Here is a 13,102-nt window from a genome sequence, read left to right as displayed (position 1 = left end):
ACTCCTCAACACAAATGTGCAGCTGGGCCAGACTTTGCACTGCCCGCCCTCCCACCACACGCCGAATACCATGCTCACTGCCCCTCATCCCTCTGCCAGCCGCCTTAGGTCTTGACCAAATGCTTCTTCATCTTTAAGGTCCTGTCCCATCCTGTCCCATTTCCTCACTCTCTCCAGACCGTACCACTCCCATATCCACGGGCCTCTGGCAGCTCCAACTATTCACACCCCTAAAGGGACCCCTCACCACTTTTCACCACCCTCGTGCAGCTAATGCACGCTCCATTAAAAAAAAAAAAAAAAGAGTCACCTACACTTTGCCTTTTCCAACCCTGATTCATTGATGTATCCACTTCACCTGACAGTTCCCTCACTTGCGGGAGATGATGAATCCACTCTCGCCAACGACAGAGTGCCACCTAGCTGCGACGCAGGGTAACGCAACGCCAGTAGGAAGATACCCACAGGACTTAAGAAACGTGCTGGCGGTGAAATTCAGAAGCCAGCCCAGCATCACTCTGCAGGCAGGGCCATGCCACCGTTTGGAGGTGCCTCCTACCACCTACCCAGTGGTACCTCACACACCTCACAGCTACCCTCTGTTCTCAGCTCGGTGCCAGGCATGCAGGACTCATTTAACATTTACCCAAACTCAAATTCTGAAGTACAGTACTTGTGCAGATGTTAAAAATTCCTGTGATAATCACAGGAGACCATTTTTGAGTTTTCTCATAACAAGTAAAAAGCATAGATGAGTACAAAATGACAAGAAATCTCGCGATTTACTCACATATAATGGAGCTTGCTGTGGATTAAGTTTCATGACCCAGGACACTGAAACAGAAAAGGGAGAAATAAATGAGAACAAAATTAAAAGCTATCGCCAAAAAACAGAAAAGCCACAAATGCTAGATGTCGAGTATGGTTATATGAACACAATCAAAATCTGAGATTACTGGATGCCTGGCTTTCCTGAGATGTTTGGGAAGGCCAGAAGGTCAAGGACTGCGAAACTTCTTGGAGCCCTTCTGTTCAAGCTTTTCAACTGGGGAGAGCCTTTCTGATTGAAACACACACACAAAAGGGTCCACTGTCCTCGGAGAATTTTCAACAACCAACAGGATATTAAACGCAGTTACCAAAGCAAAAACAGTGTATGTTCAGTTATACTTTTACATAATCCCCCAAATTCACAAAGTGCTGCTTGGCCAGAGCCTCCTCCAGCCTCACGGCGGGGGAGGGGGGGGCCTCAGGGGACCAGAGCGCTCTCTTCCTCTCAGCCCTCCGAGAAGGGAGAATATGGCGGCTGGGGTCCACCAACTAACCGTTGTAATCCTCCTCAAGATTAATAAACCGGGTTCCCGACTGTTATCTTGTGAATTCTCACAAAAATCTTAGGAAGAACGTCAGAGAAGAGTCACAGGATTGTCTAACAGATTCCTGAATATCAAGAACAGCATGCTTTCAAATGTTTAACTTGGTGATTTGACCAGGAGCTCCAAGCTAAAACATCATGGTCCAGAATCGTGGACTTCAGGATGGCAGGCCCTTTGCCAAACACCCCGAATTTGAGTATAAGCTGATCCTGTCCTCATAGGAGTCAGAGAAGCAGATCTAAGGGACTTGATTATAATTTGATCTAAGGAAGTTTTTTACTAATAGGTCAAATGAATTAAGGCACACAGTAACTAACCAGTAATATAAACAACAGTACAGAAATGTCATTCGCACATGCAAAAAAACAGATGAAATCACATTCTTTGTGTTCTCCCAGATTACAAAAACCTCAGTAACAGTGAACTGAAATCCAAATAGCACAAACAGCAGCGTATTAATGCCTGAATATTTAGAATAAAGAGCAGCAAATGCCTTAGCAACCATGTGTAACCTAAGGAACAGAATCCTCCCAATACTGAAATCCTCCCAGACCTGCCACTTTGGTCAGGCCGTGTATGTGTATGTCCAAGGTCAAGGCTCACCCAAAACGCAGTTAACACACACTTAGGGGGAAAAAACCAAAAACCAAAACTATAATCAGGCTCCTAAACCCAGTCATCTCCAAACCACTCACAGGCCACACGCTTCTCAGCGTGTTTCGCCAACAGCCCGAGAGCTCCGCCACCGTGACCGACCACCTCCACGTGTGCGCCTGTTCATTCTCTGGTCCACTCCCCACGCTGCAGGACACCTCCTGGCTCCTGGCACTCTTTTCTTCCTGCCTGTCTTCATTTAATGATTTTGTACCCTTGGGTGCTAAAGTCACCTGCAAAAATCCACAGTGAAAACCAAGCTTGAGAAATGCGGTAATAACGAATTCTTTTCATAGAAAAAGAAGAGATTTCCAGCCCATCAAATGCAAATAGGAAGCATGGATGGAGAAGAAAGACCGAAGCGCTTGAGTACTTTTCTCAACGCGTTAAATATCCATTTAATTTACAATTAAGCTCACTGCACTCACTAGCCTTTTAATCAGCTTTCCCGGTCTTGTCCAAACTTGCCCGGGACAAAGGACTGAAAGAACCTGTAACTTTATAAACCAATTCGCCTTCACTAACTTCTGAAGTTGAAGTGTTGTTCCTCTCAAGAAGTATCTGTGGGTACAGTTTTCAGTGATAAGTTCCATGGAGAAAAATGAAAGAGAAGAGGAAACAGGAAATGTTTCACATATGGTACTAAGGGAAGGCCTCTCTGAGGTGACGTTTATCCCCCAAAATCAAAGAGAATAAGGAAGGTGGAAAGGGTTCCAGACTCCCAAAACGGCCCCAAAACACAGAACTCGAGAGTTCTGATGCTAAGCCATCACTAGACTTGCTACATATAGCGCACAACTTACTTCACCCATTTAAGTAAGCGCACTTTACCTGAGAACTGTGTTCTAAGGGAAGAAGCATATTGCAGGAGGGGAGTCTTTGAGTCAGAGTAAACACACTTGAAAACGAAATTTACTCTCTAAGACCCAACTGAAAGTCTTTGCTTTGTCCATGGATTTTTGATCAATCCTTCCCAAAAGGAAAATGAAAGAAATGCACTGGGTCCCTGAATGATTTCATCAAGGAATTTTAAGAGAGAAAAACCCTACAATTTCCTTCCTACCCAGGAACTGGCGAATGACTTTGACAAAGTCCACATTTACATGGGGTGCTTTCATGTAACACAAGGACAACGCGTGACAGACCCGGTGGGACTGTAAAGGCCGCACCCCATTTGAAAGATGGTGAAATGGAAATATCAAAATTCAAACACTTAAATGATGCGATTTCAAGTATATTCACCAAATCTGCCATTCAGCAGTAGCCAGCTAGAATTCTGACAAGTCATAAATCTGCGGGGTGAGGAATAAAAACAAGCTCAGTAATTAAGTGTTTTCATTCTTATTTTCATTCTTCTCGCACTTGCCATTTTATTGCAAAATGCTGAAGGAAAACAAATGGAATGGTCTACTGTTGTACGAAAGTAACACATTCATTTTATGTCAAAGCAGGACCCCTCCACCCCGAAAGCAACGGTCTCACTGATGTCAGTCCAGTTCTCTGCAATTCTCTGGCAGCTCGCAGGGTGCTGCTCAACAGACAAGCAGACGCGGGGTGAGCCCTCTTCCTGCCCTTGAGAACAAACGCTCATCAGCTAGCTTCTCCCTCACAGGGTGCCGGGTGCACACCACCATCAGCACAGGTCAGTCTGGGACATGCAGTGCTGACACAGGTTCCGGCAAGAGTTCCGGATCCGTCTGCAGGTCACGCTACCTGCAAAGGATTGTGCAGAAACTCAGTTGCTCCTAAGGATCACAGGGAAGCTCAGGCACGAAGGGATACAGGCGTTTGGTTGGTTCGGGGCGGGGTGGGTAAGGGACAGTGAGCACTTCCACCGACCCGTGTGCCTGAGCGAATGAATGCAAAACCACAGAAGTTACCAAAACACGACATGCCTTCATAATAACCAGTGTCCACGGCAGGCGCTGGCAAACATTTTCTGAAAAGGGGTAGATGGTAAATATTTTGGGCTTTGCAGGTCATACGCTCTCTGGCGCAATGTGTAAATGAGTGGGTACGGCCATGTTCCAATAAAATTCTTTTTACAAAAAGGAGGCAGTGGACTAGATTCAGTCACTGTCCCCGAGTGCCAACTCCTGACCGAAAGCTAACAAAATACCTCTAAATAAGCCAAAGAAGCAGGGTGTCCCCATTCAACAGCTCTGTAGGTCTCAAAGATATTTCCAGTTAGAAAAGACTTCTCAGCACAGGAAAGTCCTAGCGTTCTATACAATATCCTTTAGCCCAGCAATCAAATTTCATGGGCGGGCATCCCAAGTTCCCTAGTGATTAACTGTATGACCTTGAGCAAGTAAGTCAGCGGACTGTCTACCCGCAGTCTTTTTAAGTGAAGTAAGAGCGTAAAAATTCCCGTCTACACTATGGAGCCAGTGGAAGAATTAAAAGGGAATCCAAGGAAGGGCTTCAGCACGCTGCCAGACACAAATCTTCCTTGCAGTTTGCAGGTCTCATGGAGACTAGCAAGGAAAGTAATTGGAAAAGGGTAAGTAGTCAAAATAGAAGACGTCAGATATCAAGAGATACATTTGTCCAGAAACAGGCTGGTAGGTAAATCACAATTCTAAAATATAACAAAATAACTCTAGAAAAAAGAATCTGGAAGAACAAATAACAAAATGCTAAGTATACATATTTCTGAGAATTACAGGGAATTTTCATTCTTAAATTATCTGTTTCTTACTCCTAACTATTCAGACAATGAACAGATACTACTTTTGTCATCAGGAAGAAGACATTAAACACAGTACATCTGTTTTAAGTCCCCAGTCATTCAATGCGCCACAAGTGAACTGGAAATAAAAAGACATTTTTCTAAAATGTGCAAACTGAAGAAATCGACCACCTTTACTAAAGCTCCCTAGAAATGATAAAAGAAAAGCAATTAAAATAAGAATGCCTGTACCCATATGTATGTAAATACAAATCAGTCTTACTATTCTTTAGCCATACCCCTATATTATACTAAAGAAGCCTTTAAGAGGTGCTCAGCTCTTAATGAAACATCCCTGGAGGGAGGGAGGGAGGAACACAAGCCCAACATTGCATCAATTACGCGGAGACCTGGAAACTCCCCGAAATCTGTTAGCTTCTTGACCTCAAGCCATTTCCTAAGTAAGGCCCAGCTGGCCAGGTCTGCTGAACCCATCACTTCAACGGACATGGTTTTTGTCATTCTCAACAGGGAAGCTTCCAAATTCAGAAGGAAAGAAGTGCAAACCACCCTCACAACCAAGCCCGGTGGTGAAAGGAAGAGAGGACAGCTGCTCGGGACTGAGCCAGGGGTAAACAGAGGATCTGTACCTGGAGGGAACGGGCACTGCTGAATATGCTTCAGCTCCATCTCCATGGCCAAGGGACCCTGCTAAAGCTGGGCTACCGCAAGTCCTCTGAAACCCACAAAAATTGGGGGTGAGGGTTAACATGGAAAGGACAAGGCATACTCTGGATTCCTGTGAAACAGCGTCCTGCTCTTCAAGGAAAATAACAGGATCCAAAGACTCTTTCCTTCCTTCCCAAGGAGTCTGGGCTGGTGGCTAGAAACATGTGCTCTCACTGGGGGTGGGAGCAGGGAATTCTGAACAGCAGCGAAGAAGCAGGGTACAAAGAGAGAATAGGAGTTTCCTGCTGCAGATGCCAAGTTCTACAAAATATATGTATATAAAGTACTACAGGTACCAAATGCGTTTCCTGAATAAAGGGCTGAGGAAATCTTACGGGAGCCCAATCGTCATCTTCTGTTTAAAGTTGCATTACTTAATAATTGAGCAGTTAGCTTTAAACACGGATTCTCAAACTTTGGGAAACCCGAGCATCAGTTGGAGGCCTTATTAAAAGAATATAGATTCTTGCCCTCTGCCTACACCCTCTTCCACCATCAGTGAGTCCAAATCAGGAGATCAGACCTTGTGATGCTTCTGCTTTTGAATCGTGGTCCACACTCTGTAAAACAATGGCACTGAGACCCAGGACACATGCCTGATTCTCTTGTGGCACAGCCAGGCTTCTGTGTCCCACTCTCCCGACACAGTACTCCTACAGATCACCAAGAAAAAAGCAAAGCACTGGTCACAACGGGAATGAGAGGGAGAAGGGATCTACGACAGGAAGGTAGGAGAGTGAAGAGTCCAACACTGGGCAAGCTCACAGTAAAAGAAAAGGACACACCCGACTAAAACAGAAACCCCCGAACAACAGAAACACCAACACCCACATTCGCGTATTTGTTACTTATCAGAGCTGGATTATCCAAAAGGCAAAATGATGCTGAATTTAGGCCAAAAACACACATACAAATAAAGTCATTAACACATAATAAATAAATCAGAATTCTCACCAAAACAATAATGAAAGAAATTTAATTTAAAAACCAGATCTCTGACTTCTGATACTCGGGAGTTTACCCTGAGATTCACAGAGGAGAGTACACCACAACTTCTCAATACTTAGGGCCTCCTTTTCTTCTACATATGTTTATAATATCTGCCCGGCCCAAAAATACTCAATGGTGGTAGGTAATCTCCCTGTGTTTCGGAGCCCCTCAAATGTTCCATGTGCAGAGAGCTGCTGAGCGTCACAGATAAATAACAATACAATTTAGTAAGGGACAGACAGATATAAACAGATCATGATATTACAGTACTGTAAGCACAATAATAAAAATGTGACAAGGGTCAGGAAAGAAGGACAAACTTGCTGATAAGTGGAGGCCCCGACACAGTTTACTGGAGGAGGCCAACCGTGAGGCAGGTCTCACCCGGAGGACACAGGAGAAGCGCAAAGCAGAAGCTGTGTGTACGAGGACAAGGGAGCACAGCGGGCTGCTGCGCACTCGTCAGAATGAGAAGTGCAAGCAAGGCACGATGGGAGAGAGGACGCAGGAGAGGCACCCGTGCAAATCCACACACCTCAAAGATGCCTGGCCTTCGAAGCCAACGAAGGGAGACTCTAGAAGAAAACAAACCACCGCAACCCCGCTCTACCCTGAGGACCTGCCACCCTTATGATGGCATTGGCATCAACCAAATCTACGTCTTTGGTTTGGTTTTTTCCTTTTCTTACCATTCTTTTTCTTATCCTTTTTTTTTTTTTTTTTAAGTTCAGCTCAAATTTCTCTTCTTTCAAAAACTGCAGGTTCGCAAGATTCACAAAAGGTAGCACGGAAGAAGTCTGCAATCACGTAGCCTAAACTCACACTGAGCAAGTCCATGCTGTGGGCCGCAGGCAATAAGGCCGACTTCCCACCACAGCTTCCCTGAGGTGCTGCACACGATGGCTGGCTTCCCAGTCAGGTTCCGCGGGGCCTGGAGTCCACATCTCAAACCCTAGCCAAACCCTGTTGGCCACAGAACTTTATAATTAGAAGGGGGTCTCAGAAGCAGACTTCTTCCCCAAGTGGGAATCACTGCCGGTCTACCTGCCTCGGCTTGTAGACCGGAGTGCTCGGGCCTTATCACCTTGTGAAAATCTCTCCAGGCTCCACCTGCACCTCTGACTCAACCTTCCTAAAATACTATTTTCTTTCTGCTGCTCACTCTCTGCCTACACAGGAATAAGCAATCCTTTAGAAAGGTTCTTTTACTAATCACTTTTCTTTAGGGAGTTCTAGGGGGCACTAAGATCTGTCCTGACTCAAGAAAAAGAGAGAAAAGCTTAAAAATAAAATGTGATCCCAATTTTGGAAACACATTTAACCCATCTTAGTTACGGCAGAGCTTCCAACCTCCAGGGCTTAAAGGTACAGTCCTGCATCCTGGGGCTCCTAAGCTCAGAGGCTGTATCCATAGACACAAAGCTCACTACATTTCCTCTATTAAAAAAAGAAAAATCAGGGGCACCTGGGTGGCTCAGTCGGTTGAGCATCCGACTCTTGACTTCAGCTCAGATCATGATCTCAGGATCATGAGATCGAGCCCCACATCAGGCGGCAGGCTCAGCATGGAGCCTGCTTAAGATTCTCTCTCCCTCTCCCCACCCGCCCTGTTCACTCTCTCTCTCTCTCAAAAGGGTGGAAAAAAAAATATATACATATATATATATATCTCATTTATTTTACACTTAGTCTCTGTAAGCCACTTTGATAAATGATGAAGATATTAAAGGAATGGATGACTCTAAATTGGAGACAATCTGCTAGCATTTAAGAATTCATTAACAACCCCTGGTAGAAGAATGTAAGGCTAAAACCAGAAATAGCAATATAATTCAGAGAAGGAGACAGACAGACTTGGATTTGAGTTGTGACTCTGGCACTTCCAGCTCTGTTATTGGGGACAAGTTACTTAACTGCCAAGCTTTATTTTCATCTGTAAAGTGTGTTGTAAAATGAGAATAAAAGATGTGTGTGAAATGTTTAACACGGTAGTAAGCTATAGGAGAACACTCGGTAAGTTCCTGTCCCTACTGCCCGATATAAATGACCAGACCAGCTGCGCACACTGACCTAACATCACGCGCAACTTCCACGTCCTATGGACCACCGCCATCGCTGTGCTGCTCCCGAATTCTAAACGGAGAGCGTCCAGGAGGGAGATGTAGACCCCAACAGATGAGGTGCTCTACTAAATAAGCCCTTTATTGCTGGTGAGCTCTCAGAAGCCCGCCAGGCTCCCCCAGCACTCCGACCGGTGCCGCCCGAGAGTGCGGAGCCGCTGGTCTATGGGGGCCCTACTGGCACTCTGGCCCCACCCCCTCCAGCCTGCCCTGTCCACACTGCTGGCGTGCACCGTGCTAGGTCCAGTCCTCACACTGTGCTCATGAAAATGTCCTCCCACCCTTGCTGATTCGGACAGCAGGACTACTGATGGTAACCTAACCCAAGCAATCAGCAATAAGTCACTTTTTTTCTTTCATTTTCTTCTCTTTCATTTCCATGCTTGCCTTTTCTCCTGAACTTGCTTCTTCCAGTCTGTGACATTGTGGATGTCTTCCGCCACACCACTCACACTCCTGCCACAGCATCTGGCGCAGTGCTGCATGTGCAATAAGTACTAACATACTCGATATGAACATCAGAGGCCGAAACTGATCAGCAGCTTTCCTGCCCCCTTTGATAGCAAAGATCTGCAGCTCCAGCTTTAAGAACAAAAACCAATCTATCAAAGCCAAAATAACTCGTCAGTCAAGTCCCAGAAGGTTCACCTAGTAGCTCATCAAAGGTGGTACGGATCCTGCCAAGTGTGAAGAAATCCAGCCTGGATCAATTTGCTTAATTGGCCAGAGAGGTAATAGGGACCGGAGCGGTGGAATTTGGCATCATCTAACTGGAAAACCTCAAAGCAGAAGGGAGGACACAGAGCAGCTCAACACGACACCTAGGCTCTCACGCGACGGTCGGTACCTCTGGGAAGAACACATGCACGTGTTATTTCAATTCTCTTTTGCTGCTTAACAAACCCTTGTGGTTTCCTGCAAAAATAAAATAAAATAAAATAAAAAAATAAAAATGGTTTCTGCTGCTTTGCAGAGATCTGTATAGAGAGGAAAACTCCAAATGGCTATTACAGGTGAGAAGTTTGCCGCCAGCTGTATCCTGTTATCCAAAGGAAAAGGAACTGTAAGTTGCCAGGAGGTCCAGGCACAGGAGAGCAAGACCATCAATTCAGTAAGTGCTGACATTCTTATCCCTATGGTAATAAGAATAAACTTTGAATTTAGAAAAATTCATGCACAGCTGGGCTTTATGTAAATTAACTTCAGTGAGGGTTAAAATAGATATCCGGTAAGAGACTGCCAAATTCAAGCCCTTCTACTTCCTTCAACCTTCCCAACCTCTACCGTCCAAAAAGCAAGCAACCCAATGGGCTAAAGTGATGATAAACCACTTGAAAGACTAAAAATATAGACGAGGGGGCTCTCACGCACATGCAGACCTGACCGAGCTGGACGACCTAACGTGGAAGAAGGCCAGACCCTACAGTGGCTGCTCTGTTAGGAATTATTTCACAGGGACACACAGCCCACCTTCCTGGACACATTACATGACAAAAGCACTACGACATTACTCCCACAAGTGGCAGGAGGAAGAGGTACTAGAAGCAGATGCTGGAAACGTCCAGGTAAGCTTTTAAGTTGTTAAAATGGCTCTCTTAAGGATGAACCCTGCTTCAATGTTGTGGTTCTTCAATACTGAGTCTTTCACATCTTGAGAACAATGACTTTGTAAAGCACAAGAGGAATGACTTTTTCTTAAAAATCCATCTCAAAATCAGAGGGAAATGTTTGAACAACAAAGACTTCAAAAAAAGAAATAAGTATATTTCATAATTAAGTGAAAATACTAGAGAGTCAAAGGAACTTCAATAGTGTCAGCAACCATCTATTTAGGCCTTTTTAAAGTATTATTTTATTAACTTAAGTGAAAATTTTTATTTTTAAAGGAGAATTCCTATTTATAAAACATCCCTGGCCTGAGTTATCCCCTGAGGAGTCATTCTTGTTTTTATAACACACAATGAGCAGAGTATTTTTAAAAATCAGCGATAGGAGGGCCACCTGGGTGGCTCTGTTGGTTGAGCGTCTGGCTCTTGGTATCAGTCAGGACGTGATCTCAGGGTAGTGGGATGGAACCCCACATCGGGCTCCACACAAAGCACAAAGTCTACTTGTCCCTCTCCCTCTACTTCTCCCCTCCCTCAGGGCATACTCTCTAATAAATAAATAAATATAAAAACAAACGAGTGACTGAATGAAAGAAGTGTTTTTATGAATAAAATCTTTTTAAAAAATAAAATAAAAATAAAAATCACTGATAGGCTGGCTTAATGGATCTCAGGGTAGTGAATTCAACCCCGATGTTGGGCACAGAGCATACTTTTTTGTTGTTGTTGTTAGACCATCTTTTTTTTTTTTTTTAACAGAGCATACTTTTAAAAAATTAAGTAAATAAAAAGCACGGGTAAATTTATTTTAGGTGGAATGAACTAGGATGAGCCAACTAAAATAGTACATAAAAATCATCAGCCACACTTCCAGCAATCTAGATGCACACAAAACTGTAACATACTATGGAACTTCTGATAACTTGAATCACAGTTTTAGCAAAGAATTTTGCTATCTAAAGACAAAAATTTATCAGTGTCCTGAAATAACAGAATCATTTCTCAACCATGAGACGGGGATGGCATCCCTCAGCAATCTCTTCTCTTCGTAACATGTAGGGTGAAACTGAGTCTGTCCTCAGGAGCGGAGATGAGGAAGTACCTACGCATCCTGAAAAATGTAACTTACAGAACAGCTGTGGCTAATTCTGTTTGAAAATCAATAAAGATCATTCACTTTCTGTTCAGACCTACTGCTTCACAAAGCAAACACAACAAGTGTTTGACAATACAAGATAAAGAATCGGTAAGATTAGAGCTCAACTGAGTTAAATTATCAACTACTAGGTTAAAAAAAAAAGTCCTGCAAATTCTCCTAACTTGATCAATTCATTGAAAAAGGCTTAAAAGAATGATTTAAATAGGCAGCTTTTCATCAAACTACTAAGAGGTTATTGCCAGGTTAAATATGGATGATATTATACGTGTTCTGGATTTAGAAATAACAAAGAGAAACTTCAGAGATTATTCCTTGAATTTCAAATTTTCGGAATTCCTCTTAATAGTAAACTCTTAGAGGGCCACATATGTTAACAACTCATTATACAATGCAGAAATGGAAAATTAATTTCCCCACTTGAACTAATTTCAAAAATAAAGTTGCCATGAAAACTACAAACCAGTTGCCTTAAAACATTTAATTTCTAGCTGTGTGTGAGGAGATAAATGGCACGTGATAGATATGCATACTGATAAACTGTTTTTTTCTAGTAAACGGAGCATGTTACTATGTACCCAAGACTTCAAATAGTTAGTAGCTGAGGAATATACACAAAAATCTAGGTAGAGAAAGGCATCTACTACTCAGTGCTCTTTCCTTTATAATACTTCAAAATTAAAAATTTATATATATATATATATATATATTTCATAAAATCAATGTTATCATAGAATGACCCAAGTGCTAATAATCTGGCCATAACGCACACTTCAGTTGGCTCTTCTCCCTGAAAATCTGTACAATGAGAAAGGAATTTAGGGGGAAGAGACTAAAATTTCCAGGCGTACAGTCTTAAAAGTAAAACTGCTTTCGGAAAGTAGGGGTGCATGTGAGAATGAGGGGCAGGTACTGGTACCTGTGTCTTCAGAGAGTCCCAGGCTACTGAGAAAGTGACTTCACCTGCCAGGGGACGAAGAAAGGGAGACGAAAAACATGCAAACAGGAGGTATTTGAAATGCAACGAAGGGAAATAATTCGATTCAACAAATATCTGAGTGTGTATTCTAGACAGAGACTGTGGACAGAACAACTATAAACAGTCCATATAAACTCTCTGGGATGAGGGGGGCCCTGGGATCCTGGCCGATTCTCCACACTAACTAAATTGGCCCTTTGGAAGGCGCCCACGACAGCAAACAGTTGGTTCGTGCTAGCCTGGTCATGGTTCGTAGACAGGCAGAATTCAGAATGATCTGGAAGACCAACTCAAGGTTGTGCCAAAGACCTGAGGTGGGCAAATCGAAGCATCAACACCTTCCACACCCCACGCCAGTGACAAGGGAGTGGCCAGTCAGACGGCCAGGAGGGAGGAGGCCGCTGAACTCCAGCCCCTGGCTCGCTATAGGGCCTTTCTCCTCTGTATGAAACAGAGTTAATACTCATTTGCCTCGGAAAACTGCTGTAAATCCAATAAATGTGGGCAGCACTTCAGTGTGGTGGGGACACAGAGAAGATACTCTACAAACTTGGTCCAGCAAATAGGAACACGTGCCCTGGAAGAACCAATAAGCCAGAAACAGTAATGCATGATGGGGACCAGCAGGAAACGAATCCTTGCTCCTTACTTGGCAGCCACAGCAGAATCCTTAAGAAAGAGACGACTCGATGAACCACTAGCCTGGAAGCCCAAGTTAAAACGTCCTTCTAAGTGACTTGAGTAAGATGAAGAAACTACTCTGGGCTGTCGCGCTCGGGTGCAGTCACCGCTGTCATCGTGGCTGGCTCTCCATGAGCAG

General features: G+C 43.9%; 1 protein-coding gene across 10 annotated transcripts in view; it reads right to left on the bottom strand.

The window, feature by feature from the left end:
* AKAP13 (A-kinase anchoring protein 13) overlaps positions 1-13,102 on the bottom strand; it is a 313,801-nt gene that overhangs the window by 230,907 nt on the left and 69,792 nt on the right. For all 10 annotated transcript variants that reach the window (XM_032842356.1, XM_032842358.1, XM_032842357.1 and 7 more), the window contains exon 2: positions 791-834. In XM_032842356.1, coding sequence (XP_032698247.1) covers positions 791-823 — 33 coding nt within the window. In that variant the 5' untranslated portion in view covers positions 824-834. The remainder of the gene's footprint in view (positions 1-790; positions 835-13,102) is intronic.

Source organism: Lontra canadensis, unplaced genomic scaffold (genome assembly GCF_010015895.1).
Source record: "Lontra canadensis isolate GAN:19392208 unplaced genomic scaffold, GSC_riverotter_1.0 scaffold128, whole genome shotgun sequence".
Taxonomy (NCBI): domain Eukaryota; kingdom Metazoa; phylum Chordata; class Mammalia; order Carnivora; family Mustelidae; genus Lontra; species Lontra canadensis.
This window is presented reverse-complemented; position numbering and strand designations above follow the sequence as displayed.